This window comes from Trichinella spiralis (assembly GCF_000181795.1).
Source record: "Trichinella spiralis strain ISS 195 chromosome Unknown Scfld9, whole genome shotgun sequence".
In the NCBI taxonomy this organism is placed as follows: Eukaryota; Metazoa; Nematoda; class Enoplea; order Trichinellida; family Trichinellidae; genus Trichinella; species Trichinella spiralis.
The window spans coordinates 5711513-5735004 of NW_003526948.1; the positions used below are offsets into that span (position 1 = coordinate 5711513).

At 30.6% G+C, this 23492-nt stretch overlaps 5 protein-coding genes across 5 annotated transcripts; 2 read left to right on the forward strand and 3 right to left on the reverse strand.

Moving 5' to 3' along the window:
* Window positions 1-327: 327 nt before the first annotated feature.
* Window positions 328-3158, reverse strand: Tsp_11916 (putative neurogenic locus protein delta). The gene is made up of 8 exons (XM_003372201.1): window positions 2907-3158; window positions 2546-2615; window positions 1924-2178; window positions 1683-1865; window positions 1354-1457; window positions 1004-1244; window positions 662-946; window positions 328-365 (listed from the first exon to the last, which is right to left on the reverse strand). Exons 1-8 carry the CDS (start codon window positions 3156-3158, stop codon window positions 328-330), a joined length of 1428 nt encoding a protein of 475 aa, XP_003372249.1.
* A 4421-nt stretch (window positions 3159-7579) lies between these two features.
* Tsp_11917 (putative protein jagged-1b) lies at window positions 7580-9441 on the reverse strand. The gene is made up of 8 exons (XM_003372202.1): window positions 9424-9441; window positions 9092-9338; window positions 8852-9037; window positions 8686-8802; window positions 8450-8622; window positions 8096-8141; window positions 7953-8045; window positions 7580-7899 (listed from the first exon to the last, which is right to left on the reverse strand). The coding sequence occupies exons 1-8, from the start codon at window positions 9439-9441 to the stop codon at window positions 7580-7582; spliced, it is 1200 nt and encodes a 399-aa protein (XP_003372250.1).
* A 741-nt stretch (window positions 9442-10182) lies between these two features.
* Tsp_11918 (hypothetical protein) lies at window positions 10183-11639 on the reverse strand. Its single transcript, XM_003372203.1, has 4 exons — window positions 11404-11639; window positions 11223-11247; window positions 10730-11068; window positions 10183-10293 (listed from the first exon to the last, which is right to left on the reverse strand). The coding sequence occupies exons 1-4, from the start codon at window positions 11637-11639 to the stop codon at window positions 10183-10185; spliced, it is 711 nt and encodes a 236-aa protein (XP_003372251.1).
* A 4901-nt stretch (window positions 11640-16540) lies between these two features.
* Tsp_11919 (hypothetical protein) lies at window positions 16541-18105 on the forward strand. The gene is given in 7 exon segments (XM_003372204.1): window positions 16541-16559; window positions 16906-17111; window positions 17262-17320; window positions 17414-17448; window positions 17630-17676; window positions 17835-17929; window positions 17949-18105. 7 exon segments carry the CDS (start codon window positions 16541-16543, stop codon window positions 18103-18105), a joined length of 618 nt encoding a protein of 205 aa, XP_003372252.1.
* Window positions 18106-22609: 4504 nt separating this feature from the next.
* Tsp_11920 (serine/threonine-protein kinase RIO3) lies at window positions 22610-23047 on the forward strand. Its single transcript, XM_003372205.1, has 2 exons — window positions 22610-22654; window positions 23024-23047. Exons 1-2 carry the CDS (start codon window positions 22610-22612, stop codon window positions 23045-23047), a joined length of 69 nt encoding a protein of 22 aa, XP_003372253.1.
* Window positions 23048-23492: the final 445 nt, after the last annotated feature.

Here is a 23492-nt window from a genome sequence, read left to right on the forward strand (position 1 = left end):
AAATCCAATGTTCCATGTTATCGTAAGTAATTTATAAATTTAAATATAAAATATATTTGTTGCTTATATAATAATAAATAGAATATAAATTGAATGTGATTGAATGGAACGAATAAAGCGAAATTTCATTCTGAAGGTTAAATGGAAATTTTTACAAGTGCAATAATACATGTCCTCGTATTTACTTTTTTTTATTACAATTAACGTGTGTGATTTGACTAACGGTACGTGAGTAGTGAAAGGCAAGTTAAAAGGCAATGCAATTATCGAATTTATTCATGCAGTATCAATTCTATCAAACATCAGCGCAAAAAGCATTTCTTTACTTTACTTTTTATCAGCTTCACGTTCAGAGCTGTTAACAACTAAAGTGATTCAGTATAAAAAGCAAAACAATGGATCTATGAATGAACCCATTTTTATTGCTAATATATTCAAAAGTAATTCTATCACCAGTGACACGCTATTAGTACAAATGTATATGTGGTGAAAACCATCATTTAATTTTTAACACAAATAAATGATCATCGTATACTACTACTACTACTATGTCAAGTAAAATTTTCAAATGAATTTTAACATTCGTTTTCTGATACTTTAGAATAACCGAATGTATTGCTGAAATTGCGAAGCAAATTTGAGTTTTTGTCATTTTTCTTACTTCCATTTCCACGAATAACTTTGGTGAAAATGTTATTTTGAACTGGACATTCTTTTTGAAACTGATTTTCAAAGCATACTCTTGCATTTCCCATTTCCACTCTGTCAGACATTGCTAAGTCATCACCTCCAAAATCGGACTGTATAAATTGTCGTTGCGTTTCTTCCATTCGCTTTGCGTCAAAAATGCGTCTCAGTTTGTTGTAAATGATAAGTGCCAGAAATACAGAAATGATTATCACCAAGCTAACAATAGATATCTGCTGTATGACTGACATTTGAAAATCTAAATGATAAATTTGCTAATTTATAATTAATTATTTATCCATAAATAATTAATTACTATTTTTCTTTGTTGCATCAACGTAAGCTTCATGAAATACTTCATTGTAATATGTCTTCTCTAAATCTTTTTCCATATGACTGTTTTTGATTTCCATATTTTCGAATGTAATCGGGATATTTACGTTTAGCGTTATGTCAGAAGCAGTCATATTTTCAGTAGCCACGAACGCTGTATTTGCTTCTTCATTTGCGTATGCTTTTTCAATGGAAATATTCCTTGATTCCAGTTTTTTCTTAAACTGCATTAAATTCTGTTTAAAAAAGTAATTCATTAAAGCACTGAATTATTTCTACACAAATTGTGTTATCTACTACCTCTTTAGAAAAGCAGTAAATATTTTCATTTACGCATTTGCAAATTTCACCGATTTCATTTTCCCATTCTTCATTGTTTGAAATTTGTTTGTTCTTATGATAGCAAGAGGTAACTTTGCTTCCATTTGAATGTAAATCTTAAAAAAATCCCTTTTAATGTCCGTTGTTAAGATACGCATATAAACTTTTATTACGGATCTCACAATTTTTCCCTGCATAGCCATTTTCACAAACGCAAAGATAGCTATGTTTCCTCCCTTTGCAATAGTAGAATTATGGATCATGGATTAGCTATGTCGCAGATATTGTTAACTAAATTATCGATTTTGTTTACTTATAAAGAAAACTGTGACCTAACGTACCTATATTACACAATGGTCCAGTCCATCCAAAATTGCACAAACACTGGCCAGATGTTTTACAAAAGCCATTTTTGCAACCAATTCGAGGTATACAAGTTTTGTTTTCATTTTCAGTAGTTAGTGAACAGGAGTTGCACGTTTCTGGTTCATTGCAACACTCAGTACAGTTCTCCAGACATTTTGCTAGAATAATTTTTTTTAAATTATTTTGCACAGTGCATTTTGCATCGTAAAACTGTACGTATTAGGCAGCCATCTCCTTCCCATCCTTTAGGACAAAGCAAATTGGCTTTGGAACAAATAGAAGCTACATTTGGATGACAAACAGTAGCGCAATCAATTCCTTTATACTTTGGACCACATTGAACTCTGATATGGAGTTGAAAAGTTTTCATCACATTTCTAATTGCTACATGTACAGTTTTTTTATTCCATATTTTGCTTTCTGGAGACAAAGTAAATAGCAAAACGTTCTGATAAATGAATCCTTTATCAGCTAAAACGAAAGATATTAATATGGATTTTAATTTTTGTTTGACTGTATACTTGAACTACTTTCTCCAATAAAGTACTTGAAATGAATAGCCAAGGTGCCCTATAAATTTCAGTGTTTTCACATCAATTTAAAATTTTAATTTCTATTTTAACCGGTTATTCATTTATTTCCTCGCATAAAGTAAAATGATAAAAAAATTCAAAACTATGTTTTGTAGTTTTGTTTAAAAATACCTAGTTGAATCAAGTGTAGGAAACATGGAAAACGATTCAACCGAAAATAATAATGCTTTCTAATTCAGTAACTCCAGTGTAATCATTCAATAAATAATGGAAAATTAACCTTAACTAGAAAAAAAAATATAAACCTTGTTTTTTTAAACAACTGAATGATGTGAAATTGCTTGCTTTATTAGCCGTGTATGAAAAGCTTACTGTCTAAAAGTAATCTGTAATTGCGTAATTGTGCATTATTGATTAGATATTATGCACATTCGATAGTTTAATTAATTATTTCCAGATAAGACATACTTTTGCATACTATTTGTCAAAAAAAGAGCAAAGTACTTTACACTAAACTTGCTTAAATTATTTTCAAAAGCATATGAAACTTTGATGCTTTTTCAGTAATGTTTACATAGTACAAAGTTGACCAATATTATGCTTCTTGCGCTTAACTATTACAAGTTGCAACTGTTATTAGTTTAAAATGAAACAAATTATTGTTACCGGCCACTTTGTCAGAAATGGAATTTGCACAAAGCGTCGAGCAAACTGAGCATTGCTTATTAACTTTTGTGCGTCTGTCATTATCAGTACGTTGCTAAACCAAAATTTTCCAAACGTGCACTGAAAAGGTTCCTTGGATAATCGTCCCGGTAACAGAGGGTTGTAATCCAAACATGCCCAGATAGTCAGTGGACATGATTTATTTTCTTGCAGCGAAGTATTTGAATTCGAAATGCTTTTGCAATACTCCATATCAACAATGCTTTGGTTTTCAGTATCATTGCTTCCTTCCACGTATAATTCTACAAACCCAGTAGAGTGTATGCTATTCTAAAGAAAAAAGCAGTTAATAAAAAATTACAAGAAATTATGGCCAAATAATTTATATTACCGGACAAAATATGCAGAAAATAATTACAAAAGGCAACATTGGTATTGATGAGGATTTGCAATGATTTGCAATTTGTCGAAGTTGTGCGACGATGATCACCGCTTTCTAAAGTGCAAAAGGCAGGCTGCAATGAAGTTGATGGTGAAAGTCACTTTATAAAGAGCGATAAGAAAACAAGAGCGTTGCGTCACAAGAGAAACCTGCTGACCCAAACACAGAGTTATTTTTGTAGTTGTTATCAATTTCCAATCTATTCAGCAAATGGCGTAGCAGAAAAATTATTTTTGCACGTTTAAAATCAAAATTTATGAAGCTTTACAAGTAGCGCACTAAACTCCCACTCAACTCATTTATTAAGTTAGCAAACTTCTTTCAAGAAAAATCTTCTTCAGTTTTTTTTTGTTTATTTCATTTCAATTCAATAAAATAAGAATACTTCTAATCCATTATTACTGGTCTATTATAAGCGTATTATAGTGCAACGTAAAATCAGTATCAGCTTTTTAACAGAACACTCAAAATTGTATAATCATCAATTTCTCATTTTATTTACAAAAAGTTACATTTAGTTAAATGCATTTAGCATTCGTTTAGTTTTTTGAAGATTATCTTCGGTAAATTTGCTGCCATGTAAAATTTATGATTTGTGCTGAATTATAATGTTCTGATTATTAAGCTCTAACGTCATGCTACCTTTCTTGCTATAGTCACAATATCAAGTATGTAAACAAAGCTGCCTTAGTTACCTATTTAAATTTACTTAACGGTAGGAAGCACTACGCTGTTTTTCTTTTTACTTATTTCTTTAAATAAAACATTCCAGAATCAGTTACAATAATAATAATAATAATAATAATAATAATAATAATAATAATAATAATAATAATAATAATAATATGAATCAGTATAGCATATTTATAATTACAGACAAATGGGCATTTAAAGTGAAAAGCAGTGACGCTTATTTAAATTTCCTTTTAGTTTTGCTGGGAAAATTTTAAATATTACATATATTTATTAAATCCACTGTATTTATAATATTATATTACATATATGAACTGCTTTCTATTTGATGTTTATGTTCTCTGCAATAATCTCTGCATTTACATGGATGCTTGTCACAAAAATGACCATTGTGCTGAAGTTTGATAATGCCGACATTTCGGATTGTCAAATGAACTGCAATCAGCCGACCTTGATAAGATTATAAGAAAGAAAAAGTGCTGCGCTAATTTCATAATGCAGGTTCATGAAAATATTACTGAATGATTAATATTTTTTGAAAATTTATGATTTTAAGAACTGTCAAGTGCACTTCATCTGATAAAATTTTTATTTATGATTAATTTCAGATTTTACAGTTGTGACCTCCTTGTATTTTATATACTTGTTTTTATTTTTTTAATACGTATCTACATACATATCTATATATAATTTTAGTTTATTTTATTCTTCTATGCTTGCTCTGCTAAAGCAAGAACGGAAAAAAATTATTTTATACAAAAAGATCTTGCTGCTGTTTTATATTATTTTAAATGATGCTTTAAAAAATGTTCTCCAAATATTATAAATTTTATTCATTTAATGATTATTTGTTGGTTGGTATTTAAAAAATTGTGCGTCGTAAATTAAAATCAAAAAGCATAATGCACCTAACATTACTGCAGTTTTATGAATTAAAGTTGATTTTTAAATTCCAAAAGGTCTTTCAAAAATCATTTGTACATCATTTAATACTGGCACTAATAGTATCTAAACATAAATGTAACATTCTGACTTTATTTATTTAACAGTGCTAGTGCTATATAAGTGACATATCTGAATGCAGAGCATTTTATACAATGAACTCAGCATTTATTATGCCTTTGCAAATTTTTTTATTTAACAATAAAATACAATTTATAAGACAATCTTTCAAATATAGCTTATTCAACAGCAGCAATCAAATAAGTAAAATAAGATAAGCAAAAAAGAAACATCATAATCTAGTAATAAAAATAAATTTTATTTGACATGCATGTAGCAAACTTAAAGCAGTCAAATATTTGGAAATCAGAGCATATGTAAAAATGTGAAACAGCTGCTACTTTTCTTGTCGAACTAAAACTTTAATAAAAAGGTTCTAGTTTTGCGTTTCTATGCTCAATTCAAATAAATTATTAGTTAGTGTTAAGTACGCTGCGCCTCTTCATATTAAAAAACTCAGCAATGAGGAATTTTCAAATGATAAGCATAGTTTTTGTCATTTGCTACAAAATCTTGTGCTGTTATCAAGCATTTGCCAAATTTTAGCAAATTAATACAGAATTATTGTACTGACATTAACATATGCATATTAAATATCACATTCGTATTTTTTCACAAGCGATTATTTTACAAAGCTCTTACAAATGCCTTATTTCTTAAAAATAATGTAAATTGTGAGGAAAATCTTTTTAGTATTCATAATTTTTTAATCAGAGTCAAATGTAATGCATAATAAAAATCGTTGCTTGAAAAATTCAAATTTGTTGAATTCTTACATTGGAAATGTTAGTTAAATTTTTACAAAATAAGATGCTGCTAAACTCTGCTATTTACTTCATTTTCATTTTTAAATGGTAGTGAATAAATGTTGAGTAGACAAAATTTATGCTATTTTAAAATGATGAACGATGATTATTAATCGCTGGCTAATCGAACAGATTTTAAATCATAGCTTTTTATTCTTATGTAGTGAATGCATTTTTGATAATTTGATAATGCTACGCTTTCACTGTTGTGAGGCGCCCATTTATGTGATTTAATGTTAAATTATTCTGTTTTTCATAAAAATACCAATTGTTATACATGAATTCAAGAAAGCTGTCATCATACATAGGGGTGAAAATAAGAAAATAATTAAACTACTGTTCAAAATATCTTCGACAGATGATTTTACAGTGTAAATATGAAGTTTGATGATTTAATATTTAATAAATTACATTTATTAAATTGAATTGAATTAAAAATGAAAATTTTGACAAAGTCAAATGACATATAATATAAAGTAATAAGTTATATATAATTCGTCGAATCATAGCATTGTGTGTAAATGAATATATGAATAGAAAATTTATGCTTTATTTAGCACAAAACTGCTTGAAATACTCAAGTTAAGCTATTTATTGGTAAGATTGATCGAAAAAATTATTTCATTTTATTAATTTTCTTTTACTTTTCGGAATGTGATTGATATTTTAGCATTTTTGGTAAAAAAATTATGAATCAAAAACGTATTTTATAACATACAGTTATTCATAAAAAACAAGATTGTTACCACAGTTTATAGTATTGAAATTTATTGTAATATTTAATCATCAAGCATGCAATTAAGAAAACTTAGAAATATTTAAATGGAATATTTGTTGATCACGTTGATATGATGGATTTCATACTGCTTACAATAAAACTTTTGAAAAGTGGCTAAATGTTTACAACTGGTTTGGAATTTTAAAAATAATTTTTATTTTCGATTTTATCTTATTAACTGAACCGACACATTTCAAGCGTAACAGATGGATTACTTTTCATCAATCAACTGCAGTAATCAGCAAGGCACGGAATCACATAAGTTATTACCACTATTATTTTACCATTTTGAAGTAACCTTGACATTTCAAAATTGGATTGGATAATTTTTACGCTATATTGTTTTGTTGCGTTAAATGTTAGTTTCAATATTTACTAATAAAGATACTACTATTGCACGGCTAAACAAAAACATTCATTACTTCTGTTCAATTCTATTCTTCAGTAAAACAGCTTTGAATTAAAATATGCCGAATACATTTTTTAATGAATCTATAACAAGGTAGAAGCTTATTAAAAATTCATTATGTATAATTCTGCAAGTTATGTTGTTTTGACATTTGTAGATACTCTATCTACGTAAAATATTATTACATTTTATAATTGAAACAACATTCAAGACAGACAATATTGCTTGCCTTTGAAATTGATATAATTTTTGACAAAAAGAGTGAAATGTATAGAACGATTAAATAAATAAATAAATAAATAAATATATATATATATATATATAGCCAAAACACTGTAGATATATATAATGTAAATAACCAACCAGTAGTAAGTATATATATATAATAAATGTTTTACATATATAATATTTTGGAAACTTGAATATATGCAAATAACACACCCACCAACACACCCACACACACACACACATATATGTATATATTTCAACTACTTCCAAAAATAATTTCTTAAAAGTCTTTTTAAATTCAGTTGCATTTCAACGTTACTGCTTTACAACGCTACTATAAGAAGGTGGTAAATCATTTTCACTCATGCTTTCATAAAGGCTCAGTTTCATAAATCCAGTATTGGTCTGAGGTTCAGATGTTTGTGGTAAAAGATTATCATCATTTTCAGCTGAGTAAAAACCCTGATTTTCCATCTGTATACTGACATGGTCTTCTGCTGCAGAATACATTACTGCTGAAAAAACCTCGTCATGCCACACTGCCTGCGTATGCTTTAGCTTTATATAAATACTAGAAGCGCAGATAATTGTCAAGAACAGACAATAGAAAATTACAGGCACATAATATCCAGCCCCTAAAAGAAAAAATTACACATGGGATATTGCAGTATCCAGCAAATAAACGTACCAAATTTAATTGAATCAGCGTTTTCTTCTGAATGTGCAATTTTTGTACTATTTTCAACTGATCCATTTACTCCTGTTGTAATTGGTGGTTCAACTAAATTTTAATCTGTTAAATGGAAATTTTGAATTTTACTGTTCTCTTACTTTTCTTCTCTTCTTCCCCTGCTAATACATTCTGTATCCCGTGCAACTGCTAAATCAGATTTAAATTATTAGACAAAAATAGGTTTATTAGACAATGGAATTTAATGGAAATTTAGTAAAAAAGTGACTGAAAAATATTATAACAATATCTTAGGGATTGAGTAAATTTAAAGAACAAAGTTTTAATAGAAAATTATAATATGCATTTAAAAAATATAAACAAATCAAAATCGATTGATTTGTTGACTTACGGTAATTCACAGATTAAATAATGCTCACCTTAATTTTCTTTAAATAAATTTCTACAATACTTAACTGCGTTAATATTATACATATTGCATGAACAAAAATAACATCTAATTCATATGTCAGCAATTCGGTTATTTGAAATAGCATTACTTTCTTGGAAAAGCATGCGACATCGCCCATTTCACATAGACAAATTTCATCATCCGCATTAAGCCAGTTGCTGTTTGAATACAATGTTCCGTTGTGAAAGCAAGGATATACGACACCCCCTTTGATCTCTTAAAAATATTTTACATTATGCTAATCGTATGATAATAATATATAATTGTGCTTTTCATTACTAGTTTCACAGCGTTCTCCTGTGTAACCGATGAGGCATATGCATTTATAACTGTCATCTTCATTTACACATACGCCACCATTGAAGCACGCATTGTCCGTGTTGCATATCACATCCACTAAAACAGCCTCATAAAAGTGATGTACAAGAAGAAGAATTCTATTTACGTATATCACAGAACGGTCCAGTCCAGCCTGGATGACATATGCATTGTCCAGGAAGTCTGCAATATCCATTTATACAATCAGGATGCGGAACGCAATGAGAACAATCTTCTGCATTGGAATCCAATGAACAATCTAAGCATATGTCAGGTTCAATGCAACCTGCAGTGCAACTGCTTGCACAAATAGCTGAAAAATATAAATTTCAAAGCATTTTAACATTGCCGCTAAATTCATAATTACGTGTGTTGCAGTGTTTTCCTGTCCAACCCATAGTGCATGGCAATTCTTTTGACTGGCAAGACAAAGATGAAGTTGCATTACAAAGCATGCTGCAGTCATCACCATAGTAGTGTTCACTACAACGTGTTTGAATTCGAAAGGTAAAAATTTTTGCTGCACTTATAAATTTTGCGCCTATCAGTTTCATCATTCCTTTTTTGGGGCCTTGCCATAAATTAACAGGAATAGCACTTTTATAGATGTAATTCTTTTTATCTGTAAATATGAAAGTAAATATCAATATATATATATATATATATATAATTCTCAGTAGTCAGTCTAGTAATTCTTACCTGAATTTGCATATCCATAAAAAATATGGAAATGAATTGTCAACATAGGCTGAAATTTAAATTGTCAAATTAAGAAAAATGCCGTACAATATAATATAATATAATATAATATAAAATGAATAATTTTTATTGAAATTTTTAAAATACAAAATTTAATGTTTATCAGAATAGCTAATAATGTCATTACAAAAACAATATTTTTCTCCTTTCTCTGAAATACAGTCTGTCCTCTTCATTCGCGACACGTGTGTTTCGGCCGCGAATGTCGAATTTTTGCTCCTAATCATACACTCCGCTCCCCCCTCCCCCCGATGCGCTTTATAATCCTACGCAATTGTCTGAAAGCTGCAAAGGAATAATATTGCGAACCGTTGACTGATTTTTATTTTAAACAGTTATCCCGTATTTATTTTTTTATTCGTTTGATTGAGTGTATAATAGTCGAAAATCATCAATGTGTTCTTGCATGCAAGCTTAACAGAGAAGTGAATAGACTGTCCGGTGCATCTTTTTTTAAAAAACATTCTAACTATAGTATTTAATTCCTGCATTACGTGTTTACTCAAATTCTGCCTTATTCACACGCTGTGTTGGACTATGCTAGCATGAAAGCAAAAATACTGCGCTTCCAGACATGCCTGGACTAGTTGAACCGTCTGTGGAGCAAGCGTCAATTGTGGGACCGCTGCTGACGTAAGCTAACCTCCCGTTCGCAGCGCGCTTCCTTTTCGTTCACCGTAATGTTCTTATCTCTTTCATCTAAGCATTAGTAGCGGTTATTTCGCTTCGGGGTTTGGTTAAGTCGTTATCACTACTGTTATGGTGTGGAACCTCAAGCAGAGACAACGTTGCACTGAATCTGCAGATCCACTGCAAACATGCACACTATGGTCTAAAAATAGGATTCATCTTTTTGGCGATTTTGAATTCCGTGAATATTGAGGGTCGACTGTATAATTCAAAAGCCTACTTTACTTTAATTACTGTATAATTACCAAAAGAAAAAATTATTCACAAGTTAGATAATTGTCAAATCAATTTACTCAGTTATACAATTATTATTCTGATTTCTCTATATAATAAATAATTTATTTACAAATTATCAAACTATTAATTCCGTCTTTAAAGCAAAATTTAAATTGTGATAAAAACTGAAAGCATTAAGCATTTAAAATCAGACTAATTATAATTATGAAGGTATTCAAGTTAGAATTTTTTTAAATAAAATTAATTTTAATAAATTATGGATGACAGAATTAGTTTCAACTGGCATGCAACATGTTAATTAAAAAATTTATAAATATACTGATAATCGTACCGGTAATTTTGTGGAAAATTCACTCTTGATGGCATTTTCTGATGAAAGACGATGAATCACAACACCGTCAGTTTTAATCAGTGAGATTTTAATGGGAATAACAATCTCTCCAAAAGAGCAACGATAAGGTTCTTTCAGCAACTTTTTCGGACTGAATGGATTGTAAGCCAAGCACAACGACACGGACAACATGCATTCATTTTCCGATGGTAGAGTTGAGTTGTAGTTTGAGATGTTGCTACAAATTGCGAAGTCTTCTGCCAACATTTCAGGATCTGGTATTGCTGCCGTGAAAAACTCCAATTTCCAATCTCCATTAACAGTTATCTTAAAAAGAAAATTTTTTCATCATTTAGGAAAATTTTATCAAAAAAATTTAATGCTACTGCTGCAAATGCTGCCAAAAGAAAAGTCAGCCAAAAAATTCGACGAAACATTTTCTGCAGTTTTCAAAGTAAAATTCGTAATGTCAATTAAAAACGATGGTCAATCTTGAATAGCTTAATCTAAAAAAATAAAACTAAAATCAGTAATTCTGAGATGCAAATTATTTTTTTATTCACTGGAAAGTTTTTTCTTTAAATAGAAAAAAATCGTATCGCTCAAAATCAATATCAACAAAAGAAAGAAAGAAGTTGGTATAATTTAAGGCAGCGTAAAACATGCTCGCACTGTATCTTTGCAAAGCACGCTTCAAGAATAAGCGGCACACTGAAACGAAAAGCTGCAGTGCGAGTAAAATTGTCAGAAGAGAATGAATCATTCTTTCAACCAATTGGCTAGTGCCAGTGTTACACGTGTCAAATGATTGGTCCGCAGTCTGAGGGTAGTGCAAAAGTGCTAAAGGTTCACCAGAATAAACGTCGTGCATGCATGCATGAGAGAATTTTGCATTCATTCTTTATTTATTTCTTAAATTCGAGCACAATTATTGCAATAAATCAAAACCAAAGCGTTGCAGTTTTTAAATGCAACAACTTTACCAAATTTCACCGAAGCGAAACTAAGCATGAAGCTTGCATTTCAACATGAAGCTGATCAAATTTTTATAAACAAAAATTGAAAATTTTCACGTAGTTCATGCTGACAATTAGGCTGAATTGAATTTTAGTTTCTTTAATTATTATTTGTATGTTCAGCTATTGGAAAACAATATCTCTCAGAAGTAACACTTTTTCATCAAGTGGAATAATACTTTATCACACATTAATTTTACTTTAAACTGAAAAAAAAATCAATATTTTGTTTCTTTAACAATAAAAAGGTATACTTCTTTTTATTTTTGCTTTTAAATTAAAAATGCAAAATTGAACCAACTAATTTTTACTGAATCAGTCTTTGAATACTAAACAGCCGAGGTTGGTGTTTTTGCAAGGGGAAAATTTTAGATAAACGATGATCACCGGGATAAAATTTTTTAAAAAAAAGTAAAAATGTGTGTTCACAACATGAGAACGTGCGAAGATTTATTTAACTGATAAAGCTGATTCTTATCGTTTAACATTAGCATTTTGCTTTGAAAACAATAGGCGTGCCTTGAGCTCGCGAGCGGTAGCGAACGACAACGGGCCAGCGATATTTATTTTGCCGACTGCTTTCACAATCATTGTCACACTTGGTTGAATTTATCGTTAGCCATTTCATTTACCGGATAAATTTTATACATTCTGTTTACACGATGAAAGTTGTATTTTTCTTATTTGTACAATATTTTAGCAAATTTAGCATCTCACTAAACGGAACCAATGTTTCAAAGTCTAGATTATTGTTATTTTACTTTTTTTTTAATATGAAAACGTTTTTCAATTATTTATTAAAAAAATAAAATAATAACTACAGTAATGTAGGTTGTTTACTTAAATCAACCAGGGATAGAAGATTCTGATATTTAGCGTTTATCAAAACAGCGGCGATTTATTATTTCTAAAATACTAAGAAAGAGATACTGAAAAATCAGTCAGATTATATAGCTGAATTAGCTGAATGACGCGGTCGATTATTGGTAAAATAGCATTAAAATTTGTATAATAAAAAAACAAAAATAATGAGAGGTGAGAATAGGCATTAAAATTTTTGTATACAAAAAAGGCGTATAAAATAACAAAAAGGCGAAAAGGTTACCGATTTCCACTAGTGGCAGGATTGTAATAAAAATAATTTTTTAACTGTAAAAAATCACCACTGTTGAAAAAATTTAAATAAATTCTTCTCGAAATGAATAAAACGAACGCAATAGCTTTGTTGCAACTGAAGAGAGACAACTGCGGACAGCAGCCGCTCACAGAGACGACAAGAACAGGAATGCTTTGAGCCGCAGCGAATAAAACATCTCCTTTGGTCCAATGCTAGTTCAGCACGTAGCAAAAGCCCATCTTTTCAAACGGCCAATCTGCTATGTTTTCATTTTTATAGATTAAAATTTCATTTTATTATTTATCTTATTTTGATTTTAATAGAATTTTTTTGCTTTTTTAATTAATTTTACTGCTACATTTTGAACTTTTCAATCTGTAATATTTTCTATGAGAATACACAATTTTTTTTATTATATTATTTCTTCAATGATCAAAATAGGCTCAAATATAATTATTTATAATAGAATTACAAAATAACTTTTTTGTTATATATACAGAAGATATAAGTGTAAAGTTCTCTGATTTTCTATTTTGCAACGATAAAGCTGCTGGAGTTGACCTGAATTTGTATCCATTGCTTTTTGCTCAACTAGCAAGTGTTGCTAGTGTTGTCAAAAAGTTCATCTGCATAAAATCACTCGACTGACATGTCAACTATTCTAAAAGCGGAAAAACTTGGTTATCATGTATTGCAGAACGCTTTTTAAATAAAATCGTATCTAGCTTCAGTTCAGCTGCATCAGTTCTTCGTATCTAGATGCTAATCTTTTTTCACGAATTGTCAAATGGAATTGTAAACAATGAAAAATTTGTAACACAAATAATGCTTCCATTATGAAATTGTTGAAGAATATATTATATTTGTTTTATTTTTGTTAAATTTTTTTTAATTTTTACAAAATTCAACTTTGCATACAGACAGACAACATTAGTCAATTATTTGTCACGTTTGTTAACAAAATTCAAATGCATCAAGCGCTGTTCATTTTTATTTCAGTATAAATTTTATTTAATAAAAATTATAATTTCTGTTCAACTTTCATCACACTGTTTTACAATAATACAAATGTAGAAATAGTACAAATTTAAATATTTAAATAAAGCAAATTGATAAGCTTAAATAGAGCAAATTTAGTTTCTGAATTGATGCTTTATTTCAGTCTGGCACAGATAGTAAGTATATAACACTGCGCGCTTTTTATTAATTTAACGTTGCACGAAATATGCCGCAAGAAATGCCTTTCAAAACGCCATCTTCTAAATTAATGGCTTTATTAATTATGGGCTTGGACTTTTTCAAAAGCTAAAAAGTGAAACATTCTTGCTTTGTTGCTGTTGTACTTTTGGTAAGAACTATTTTTTAATTAAGGTTTTGTTCTTAACTGCTGTTCAGTTTAGTCACAATTTATAATCGTCGCCACGTTCGTTACGCTTGCACAGTGTATTTGTTGTCAAGTTGAAAGTAATTCGTAAATTACATAATTTGTTAGCAGTGCAATATATAAATGATTTGAACTTCGTTGCCCTTGACCACGCTCTTATTGAAAAATTAGCATAAATTGCGCATTATAAAAAATACACAAGAAGTACCACGTTATCCGGAAAAAAATATCTCAGAAATTGTTTCAAAGAACATTCGGCCACTGTGTCTCAAGTGCGCACACTAGCAAGTTCACAATTTTCTGCAGATGGAAATGACAGGATAATTAATTAATTTTTGCCTATTTGTTCAGCTTTTTAGAAGAAACAATTTTTCAATGATTTTTCACAACTGCAAGTTTTTGAAAATAACAAAGCACTGTTCAATTTAATTTTTCATATTCAATTCAGCTATATGTTCATTTTTTTGTATCTTCAAGAATGAGGAAATATTATTTCATTTTTTTATCAACTGAATTTATTAGCAAGCATAGAAACTTTTGTCAAATGTTTTCAATACGCTCAAATTACGTGCCCTGAATTTTCTTCAACGCGTTCGCGCTCAAGCCGCTCAAGCTGCTGACATGGGAAAATTTTATCCAATAAAACTATCTTTCATCTCACCGAATAAAATGAAAAATAGAAATAATTCATTTCAAATATATTTTTGCTTAATCTTTAAACATATTGCTTTAACTTTCATGCCATCAATTTTATTTCTTTTACAATTCAACAAGACTGACAGCAATTGTTAAGTGATCTATAACTATTAGACGTGATGGACAGCGGCTTTGTTAGAAACTGTTAACATCTGTTAGCATCATCAAGTGTGGAAAATAAAAAATTGCATTCCGGCTACGTTGTCACTTTCCAAAATTTAATCGAAAATTATAAGTCGTTCGTTTCGAAATGGCAGTAACTTTTCAACATATTCATATTCTGATAAAAAGACAAACGATAATTATTTTACTTTTTTGCGTTCATTTGTACTGTTATGAAATTTTCCGCACACAGTGTGAAAATGCAAATGATCAGTAACAGTTAAGCAAATGATATATTAGAATTATATATATATATATATATATATATATATATACAATATTTTAATCTTATTTTTTGTTTCGTGTAAAAAGAAGCTATTCCTGCAATGCACTGCCATGCATGTATATAGTATTGCTGATATTTGAAATGCTAAATCGCTATAGCAGTGTATTTAGGATTCGTCACGAGTTTTCTAAGTCGAGCTCGTGATGGTTTTCAAGCAGTTACACCTGCATGTCTGTATGCATAGCTATTAATAAGTCAGTTGGTAAGAGTTACACAATAAACGTATTTCAGACGTAGGATAGATAAATGTTACAAATTCTAAACTATAATAAATATAGAAAAACTCTGGTGATACAGAAATATTTAGAAAAATACAACAGCTATGCAACTCGATTTATTTCAATTCGATTCAGCTAATTTAAAGCATTTGTTTAAAACTGCATGCGTTGTTTATTATTTGTAAGCTCCAGTTATCAGTTGAAAGGAATGGAATGAAAATTTGAATGTATTCATGCTTCCGCCGCAATTAATTGCTTTGTAAACATCACGTGAAATAACTTCAAACTAATATGATAAACAGTGGCTACATATTGGCGATATCACTAGTATGCACAAGAAATATTAACAAAGTGCTTTCTTTTTAAATTGTTTATTCCATTTATTGCATTCTATTTATTAAAAATGAAATGTCATTTTTAAAACGATACAACCACAAGATAAATATCAATAATGCGAAAGTAATTTTTGTGAGGTGTATTTTTTGAGTTACATCGCAATTGTACAAATATATAGCTGCATTTGTAATGCACAGAGAATATTTAACTCAGAATACATACAGTTTAAACAAATTATCGGAATTGAAATAATAATTTAACAAACATCATGTTGACAATCTCTGTTACATGTTCATCAGCAATAATGACAATCAAGAAGGAAAAGTTGTGTTATCAGTAGCCGAACCCGTGTTTGCTTGGGTAACGTTCTTTGCCGTGGCCTAAGTGATGATTGTTGAGCAAAATACCGCTAAAGCAATTAATTCTATGTTACACTTGTACGGTCTGTGAAAATTAATTTTTCCATTCGAATGCACGATGGGTGAAAATGAAGAATATATCGTTTTTATCATTCTTTGTTTTTCATATCGTGAAAATGAATAATCACAATTGTAATAATCAGGAAAAGTGGATTGGCTGAGTTGATGTGCTACGTATTTGTTGGTAAGTTGTATTTGTTTTCTTTTATGTTCCCGTTGATTGAAGATTTATCAAAGTGAAATTACACAATGAGTTACTGATTAATATATTTTATGATATTGTTTAAATTTTTTTGTCAGTTTTAAATTCTGTATCAACAAACGCCATTCCAGTAATTATTTGAAAATATCATGCTAATTCAGCACAATAATGAAATACTCATTGGTGTGACATTTTTGAAATTTTCTTCGTTTTCAACATTTAATGTTCAGTTTTCAAAATTTAATGTAAAACTGTTTTCACAAAATGAATGGAATTCAATATTACAATTTCGTGCATTGAGGTATATTAATTTGATGCTACGGTTCAGGTGGTGTTCAAATTAGGGGCTCAAGTGTCTATCTAGCATTAACACCTCTTGCTACCACGGGCGAAAAGAGTGTTTGCGCGGCGAACGTGCGTTGCCGTGGGCTAAGCAACGATATTTGTGCGCTCCTATTCAGTGAATTGTGCGTTAAACGTTTGGGGATGCCTAAAATTCATTTCTCCCAGAAATGTCGCATCAGTGTTCAAGCGGTATACATGCTTTTGTCATTCTTTCCTTTTCATGTTTTTAAAGTAAATAATCGTAATTGTGATAATCAAGAAGAGTAGTTTCACAGCGTCGACGTGCTAGATTTTTATTAGTAAGTTGTATTTTTTTGTATTATATTCCATTTATATAAGTATAATTACACAGTGAAACTCGGTTATAACGATGGGCATTGGGGACAGAGATTTCGATCGTTATAACCGAGTTTGCATACGTGTAGTTAGTTTATTGATAAATATAAACAAATAAAAAAAAAAATATATATATATATTCAATTCTTTATCAGGAAACACCACTTCAGCAGTTATTTGAAAGTATTAAGTTATTACAGCAAAATAATAAAATACTCATTAGCTTGCAACATGATTACTTCACTTTTCAAAATTTTTAATGAAAGTTTCTTTTTAAAATAATTCTAGATTACTGTGCTTTCCTAAAATGAATCTTCGTCATTAGACAGTACCAGAGATTTGATGATAAAATATGCGTATTTATTTTGCAGGTGCAGCTCGTGTTATCAGTGGCGGAAAGCGTGTTTCCTTGGCTAACGTACATTACTAAGTAACGTATCTGCCTGCGCTCCCGTTGATGCAACTGTACTTCATGCGGTCGATGAAAATTAGTACTGCAGTGCTGAGCAGTTACAAATCAAGTGCTTGCACTTGGGATTATTATTTATTTTTCATTTCTTTAAAATAAATTGTCAGAATTGTGATCATCAAAAAGTATTGCTTGGCTGGATTCTTGTAGCACCTTTTTCACTTGCGCTTTTTGTCAGGCGTATAAAAAGTCCATGTTTCATGTTTGCCTTTTATATCTAGAACCAGTTATATCGGTCGCAGAAGAAAGCTGAATCCCTCAGCCAACTGTGATGATGATATTCCTGCTTTTCATTGTCAACGTTTGTATGAAATACGATATTTTGGAGTTGAGTTTGTGATTGACAGTAAAGTGCCCATATGGAGCAACGTGTTGTGATTTGTCGTCCTGCAAACAATAGGCATTGTATGCGCCTATAGCATCATGCATTACGTATGAACCCAAATTCTGCGTAATTCGCACGCTGTGTTGGATTTTGCTATCCTGGGAGCGCACGTTCGGCGCTTTCAGACTTGTCTGGTCCAGTTGCAAGCCAACCTCACCATCGATTCAAAAATCATGCTACAGCAGCTGCCGCCGCAAAACAACTCCCCTTTCGCAGCGCCCTTTTTTGTTTCACCTTAATTTTCCTTTATCTTTTTCATTATTTCAACAGTACCAGTTAGTTATGGCTCTGCGTTTGGTAAAGTCGTCATCGCTATATTCGGGTCTTTGTCTACGTTGTTCACGGCTGTTCGGAAGGAGGCCATTTGTCAATGGTCAGCGATACGCTGGATAAAGAACCAGAGTTTATAGTTGTTCACCAGTCATTTCTGATTGCTACAAATTGATTCTCATAATTTTTGGAGAAAAACATTTTGTCTGAAAATTTCGAAATTTCAAGGGCTATTTTATTTCAAGGACTTGCTTTTTTGGTGAAAAACGGCGAAATTTTTTTTTGAAATTTACACATTTTTTGCTTGTCATACATTCGCATCGATTAGCCATAATCGTAAGCAAAGGTCCATCCGGAAATGTCCACTAGTTTTTGGAATAATGGGTCTCTAAACTTGGCATAATGTCATTCTTAATACAAAAGGCTGCTTCGAACTTTTTCCAGAATATCTCGAGAAACACGCTACTAGGCATTTTGATAATATGTTTACTTTACTATACTTGCCTAATCGTGATTGTCGACTGATTCTCATAAAGTCCATTTTGGGAGTCTAAAGTTTGTTTTGAAACTTGTGAAATTTCATGGGCTATAGACTTGCTTATTTTGCGAAAAACAGCAAAAATTTCTTTTTTCAAAATTTCCACTTTTTTTGCTTCTTACATATTTGCATTGATTATCGATAATTGTATGCAAAGGACCATCCGGAACTGTCTACTAGTTTTGGAATAATGGGACTCTAAATTTGTTTCATTGCTTTTCTAATAAATCACCAAAACACTTGTCTCTTGCTTTCTTGAAAGAAGCCTCATGCAAATTTTCATTTGCTTGTTCAGCGTTCAGTTATTCGTTTAGAGTTGCAATGATTGATTTTGAATGGGATGAGTTGAGTTTGCAATCATATTACCTTTACTGTCTATGATGAAGAATTGCATAGTAGTTTGCTGTTTGCTTATTGTTGTAGGTTTTCTTTCAAGTTACTTCATCTACATTTGTAGAAAATCGTGCAAACATAATGGTCCCAATTTCAGGATTACATTGCACACAGTTTGTAGGTTATCCAAACTTCTCTTTTCTAGCTTTACTCTGAAGTGCACGTTGCCATCAATCAAAATGTTGGCGATAGATCCCTGTCGTTTGAAAATGTGTAAGGGACATTCAAGGCAATCTTCATATTATCATCCAGAAGAAATCATATCAATCTGTTGCTGATACAGATATGAAAATTCAGCATAATCTAATGAAACATAGCCAGGTGTATCATACAAAGACGAGAAACGTTGTATTAAGGTGAATGACGTTTTCGCCTGGAAATGATCCTCGTTAAAGGCTGGTTATACGGTAACAATTTCTGTGATCATGAAAGTGATTTGAATGGTGTTGCCCCTCTCCTCTGTATAAAAATTCTGGCAATATTCATGTCTTAATACATAAAGAAGTTTTATAAGTTTAAACGTATATCTCGAAAACTACTCAAACGATAACGACGTGGATGTCTCTGTTGTATAACCCTAATAATTTCTGATCGATTGCTGCCCATAAAGTCTATTTTTGGATTCCAATGTTCCTCTCAACAATTGCAAATTTCTAAGGTTATAGACTTGGTTGTTTTTGCGAAAATTGGCGAAAGTTCTTTTTTCGAAATTTTTTGACATTCACAATGATTACCGGTAAAGTCATGCAAAGTTCCATTAGAAACTTCCAAATAGTTGTAGAATAAATGCTCTATAAAGTTGTCTACTGCCTATCTTAATACATAGAGCATCAGTAAATCTCTTTCAAGGGCAGCAATGTCTGCCTATTTATGCACATGAGACATATCTGATATCGAGTCTATTGGATTTCTAGTAATTTACCGTTTTTCGCGATCAATTGAAACGAATTGAATTGAATTGAATTTCTGAAATTATTGCTGTTCAATAATCATTAATTGCTGCGAATAAAGACGTGTGCGTTGTATCTGTTTTGTTTGTTGAAATGCAAACATTTTATGGAATGTGATCCTAATTGCCATATTTTTCATTGATTACGTAACTGATTGATATTACATGTGTGGCTATTTGATTGAACTTTCGCTAAGTAACAACGATGCAATGGCGATTTGCATAAGTAGTATAATATGTAGTCGCCCAGGGTGAAACTTCATTACAAATGCTAGGAAAATAAATAAATTCACAATTAACATCAAATTATTGGGCTCATACATGGTATTTGTTCGAATTTTTAGAGGTATGCAGCAATAAGTACAGAAGTACTTATTCAATGCTTGTCATAAACTGCGGCGTATTGTAAAATGATTTTGTGATTACAGCAAGCAATTCTGTGCCATTTAAAGGTATGTAAATTTTCAATAACCCGCAATCGATGATTTTTTGGGTAATTTGATAAAGTTGTCGGTTTGTGCATTTGAAAATTATAGAATAAAAACACTGGCATATTGCACGAAAATACCTTTCCAATATAATAATTTTGGACAATTCATATCTCTGATTTGCAATTAATCTAAAAATTTAGTTAACAAAGTTTTTTAATTTTGAAAGTTACTGTTGTTTAAATGAAAATCAGGAACAATTATTATAAAAATAAATTCCTTTTAATGAATTTAATGAAGCAATTTCATATGCTCAATTACTTAGCTTTCATATTTCATTACTTTTCAATTGCATACTGTTAAAATCTTATCTCAGTTTTGCTTTTGTGTTATATCTCAAAAATGACGCAATCAGGAACTGATTAGATAATTTTATAATAGTTAGCAAATAATTCTCTACCGATATAAATTAATCGCCTGATTTTTGGAGAAAAATAATTTTTTATGAGAATTGCAAAATTTCATGGGCTATAGACTTGGTTGTTTTTGCAAAAATCGGCAAAAATTTTTGTTTTCAAAATTTAGACTTTTTTTCGATTATTATAGTTTTATATTGATGAAGATAGTGTTCTGGAGAGTTTTGCCTTAAACTGCACAGTAGTTTTGGAATAAATGGGTTCTAAAATTGAAGTTCCTCATATTTTAATACATCAGGACGTCGCCCATCAGAAACTCTCTTCAAACGGCCAGAATGACTGCCAATTTCTGCACATGAAACATTTCAGACATCAAACCTGTTAGATGTTTACCAATGTATATTTTTTTACTATCAGTTGAATTAAATTTCTGAAATTACTGCATTTAAATTGATCATTAATTGCTGCGAATCAAAATGAAAGCATGGTAACGTTTACTTTGATAAAAAGTAAACATTTCATTGCATCCATTCCCGTTCACCATCTTTGTCATTGATTAAACTCCTTGTATATGCCACATACGTGGCTATTTGAATTTATTATCGTCAAGTAACGACGATGCAACGTGATTTCCATAATTAGAACAATATGTAGTCGCCCAGGGTAAACCTTCATTACAAATGCTATGAAATTAAATAAATTCACAATTCATTTCAAACTATTGGGCTCATGCATGGTATAAATTCGAATCTTTAGAGGTATCCACCAGTTTGTACGGTGAAACTTCTTCCATGCTTCTCAGAACTACGGCATATTGTAAAATAATTTTATGATTATTGCAAGCAATTGTGTGCCAATTATAGGTATGTAAATTTTTTATAATCCGCAATTGATGATTTTTTGAGAAATTTAATAAAGCTTTCGGTTTGATCATTTGAAATTTATAGAATAAAATCACAGGCATATTGCACAAAAATAGGCTTCTAATGTGATAATTTGGAAAATTCTTATCTGTGAATTGTCATAATTCAGTAAAATTCTGTGAACAAGGTTTTTAATTTTGAATGTTCCTGTAGATGAAATTCTTTTAGCAATGCTCGGAGAACAGTCTTACACTAAATGATGGGCATTTGAGAAACTGTCAAGAATGATTCAAATGTTTCTTGCCTTAGGTTTTCCATTACTCTTAGGCCATTACGCTCTTACTACACCAGAGTCAATGTGATATTCTTTTTATATTGTTTACCTAGTCTTGTACATCTCTTCAAAATGGGCTCTCTGTGGTTAGCAATTCATTATATTAGTGTGATATGACCATCAGTGAAGCAGCATTTTGAATTTTACTCGCCCAAATCATCTATGACTCAAAAATAAGTTATGTTTTATATGTTATGATTATAGGACTTCAACAATAGGCCAGCTGGAAACTAGCAGGTTTCTATTTTCTGTTACTGACATTCATTCTATGCTTGGATGTCAGAGCCAAATTAATAATTTCCAGTAATGAGAATGAAAAATGGAATTTCTTTTATGGATCCTTTAGAGAAGGTATGTAATAAAATTGCATTGTCCATTACTTAACTAGTCCTTCCTCTTTTCTTATAAAGTTATTTTCCGCCTAAATATTTGATAATAATGTAAAATATTTTGCATGGCGTGCAGTCAGTATCAGGAATAGCAATTTCAATTTTTTCACAACAAATTGTAGATTCTAATATGCCATATGAACTTGATGAAATGAATTTTCATACTATTTGCATTGCTCATCACATTACATGCCTTTAAGCAAAATAGCTTTCATTTTAGCAAACAAATTAATAAAAGATCACTTTTAATTTATGCTATTACGCTCTTACTCATCAAAAATTAGGTTGTTTTCCCAAACCGTACTTTACGTACTATCATACAATATTGCAGAATGTCGCTTTCGTGGTCAGTTAGTTTGTTGGTAGTCATAAGAGGCGGTGCGCAAATGTAATCACACTCTTGCATATCGTCTATAATTAACAGGTAAATGATATTCAACAATGTGCAGATATTCGATGCTTAATTTACCCAATATGACTAATAAATTTGGTTTTTCCGCTATTATTACTAACATTGAAATATTCCTATCCCTATATTTTTTTGTTTCTTATAGATGCTGCAGACACACAAGTACCACATCAATACATCCATTACTGGAACCTGCATAAAGCAATCATTCACCATTTCATACATACATAAATTCATTTGCATGTTAAAAGCAAGTAAGTGATTCAATAATTAAATGGTTATTTGTTATGTCCTTTGCATGAATATTATCACATAAACAAATACCCAATAGCCATGTTATAGAAAGTAGTTGAAGCCGAATAACAGTGTATGGTTAAATAAAAATTAAAAA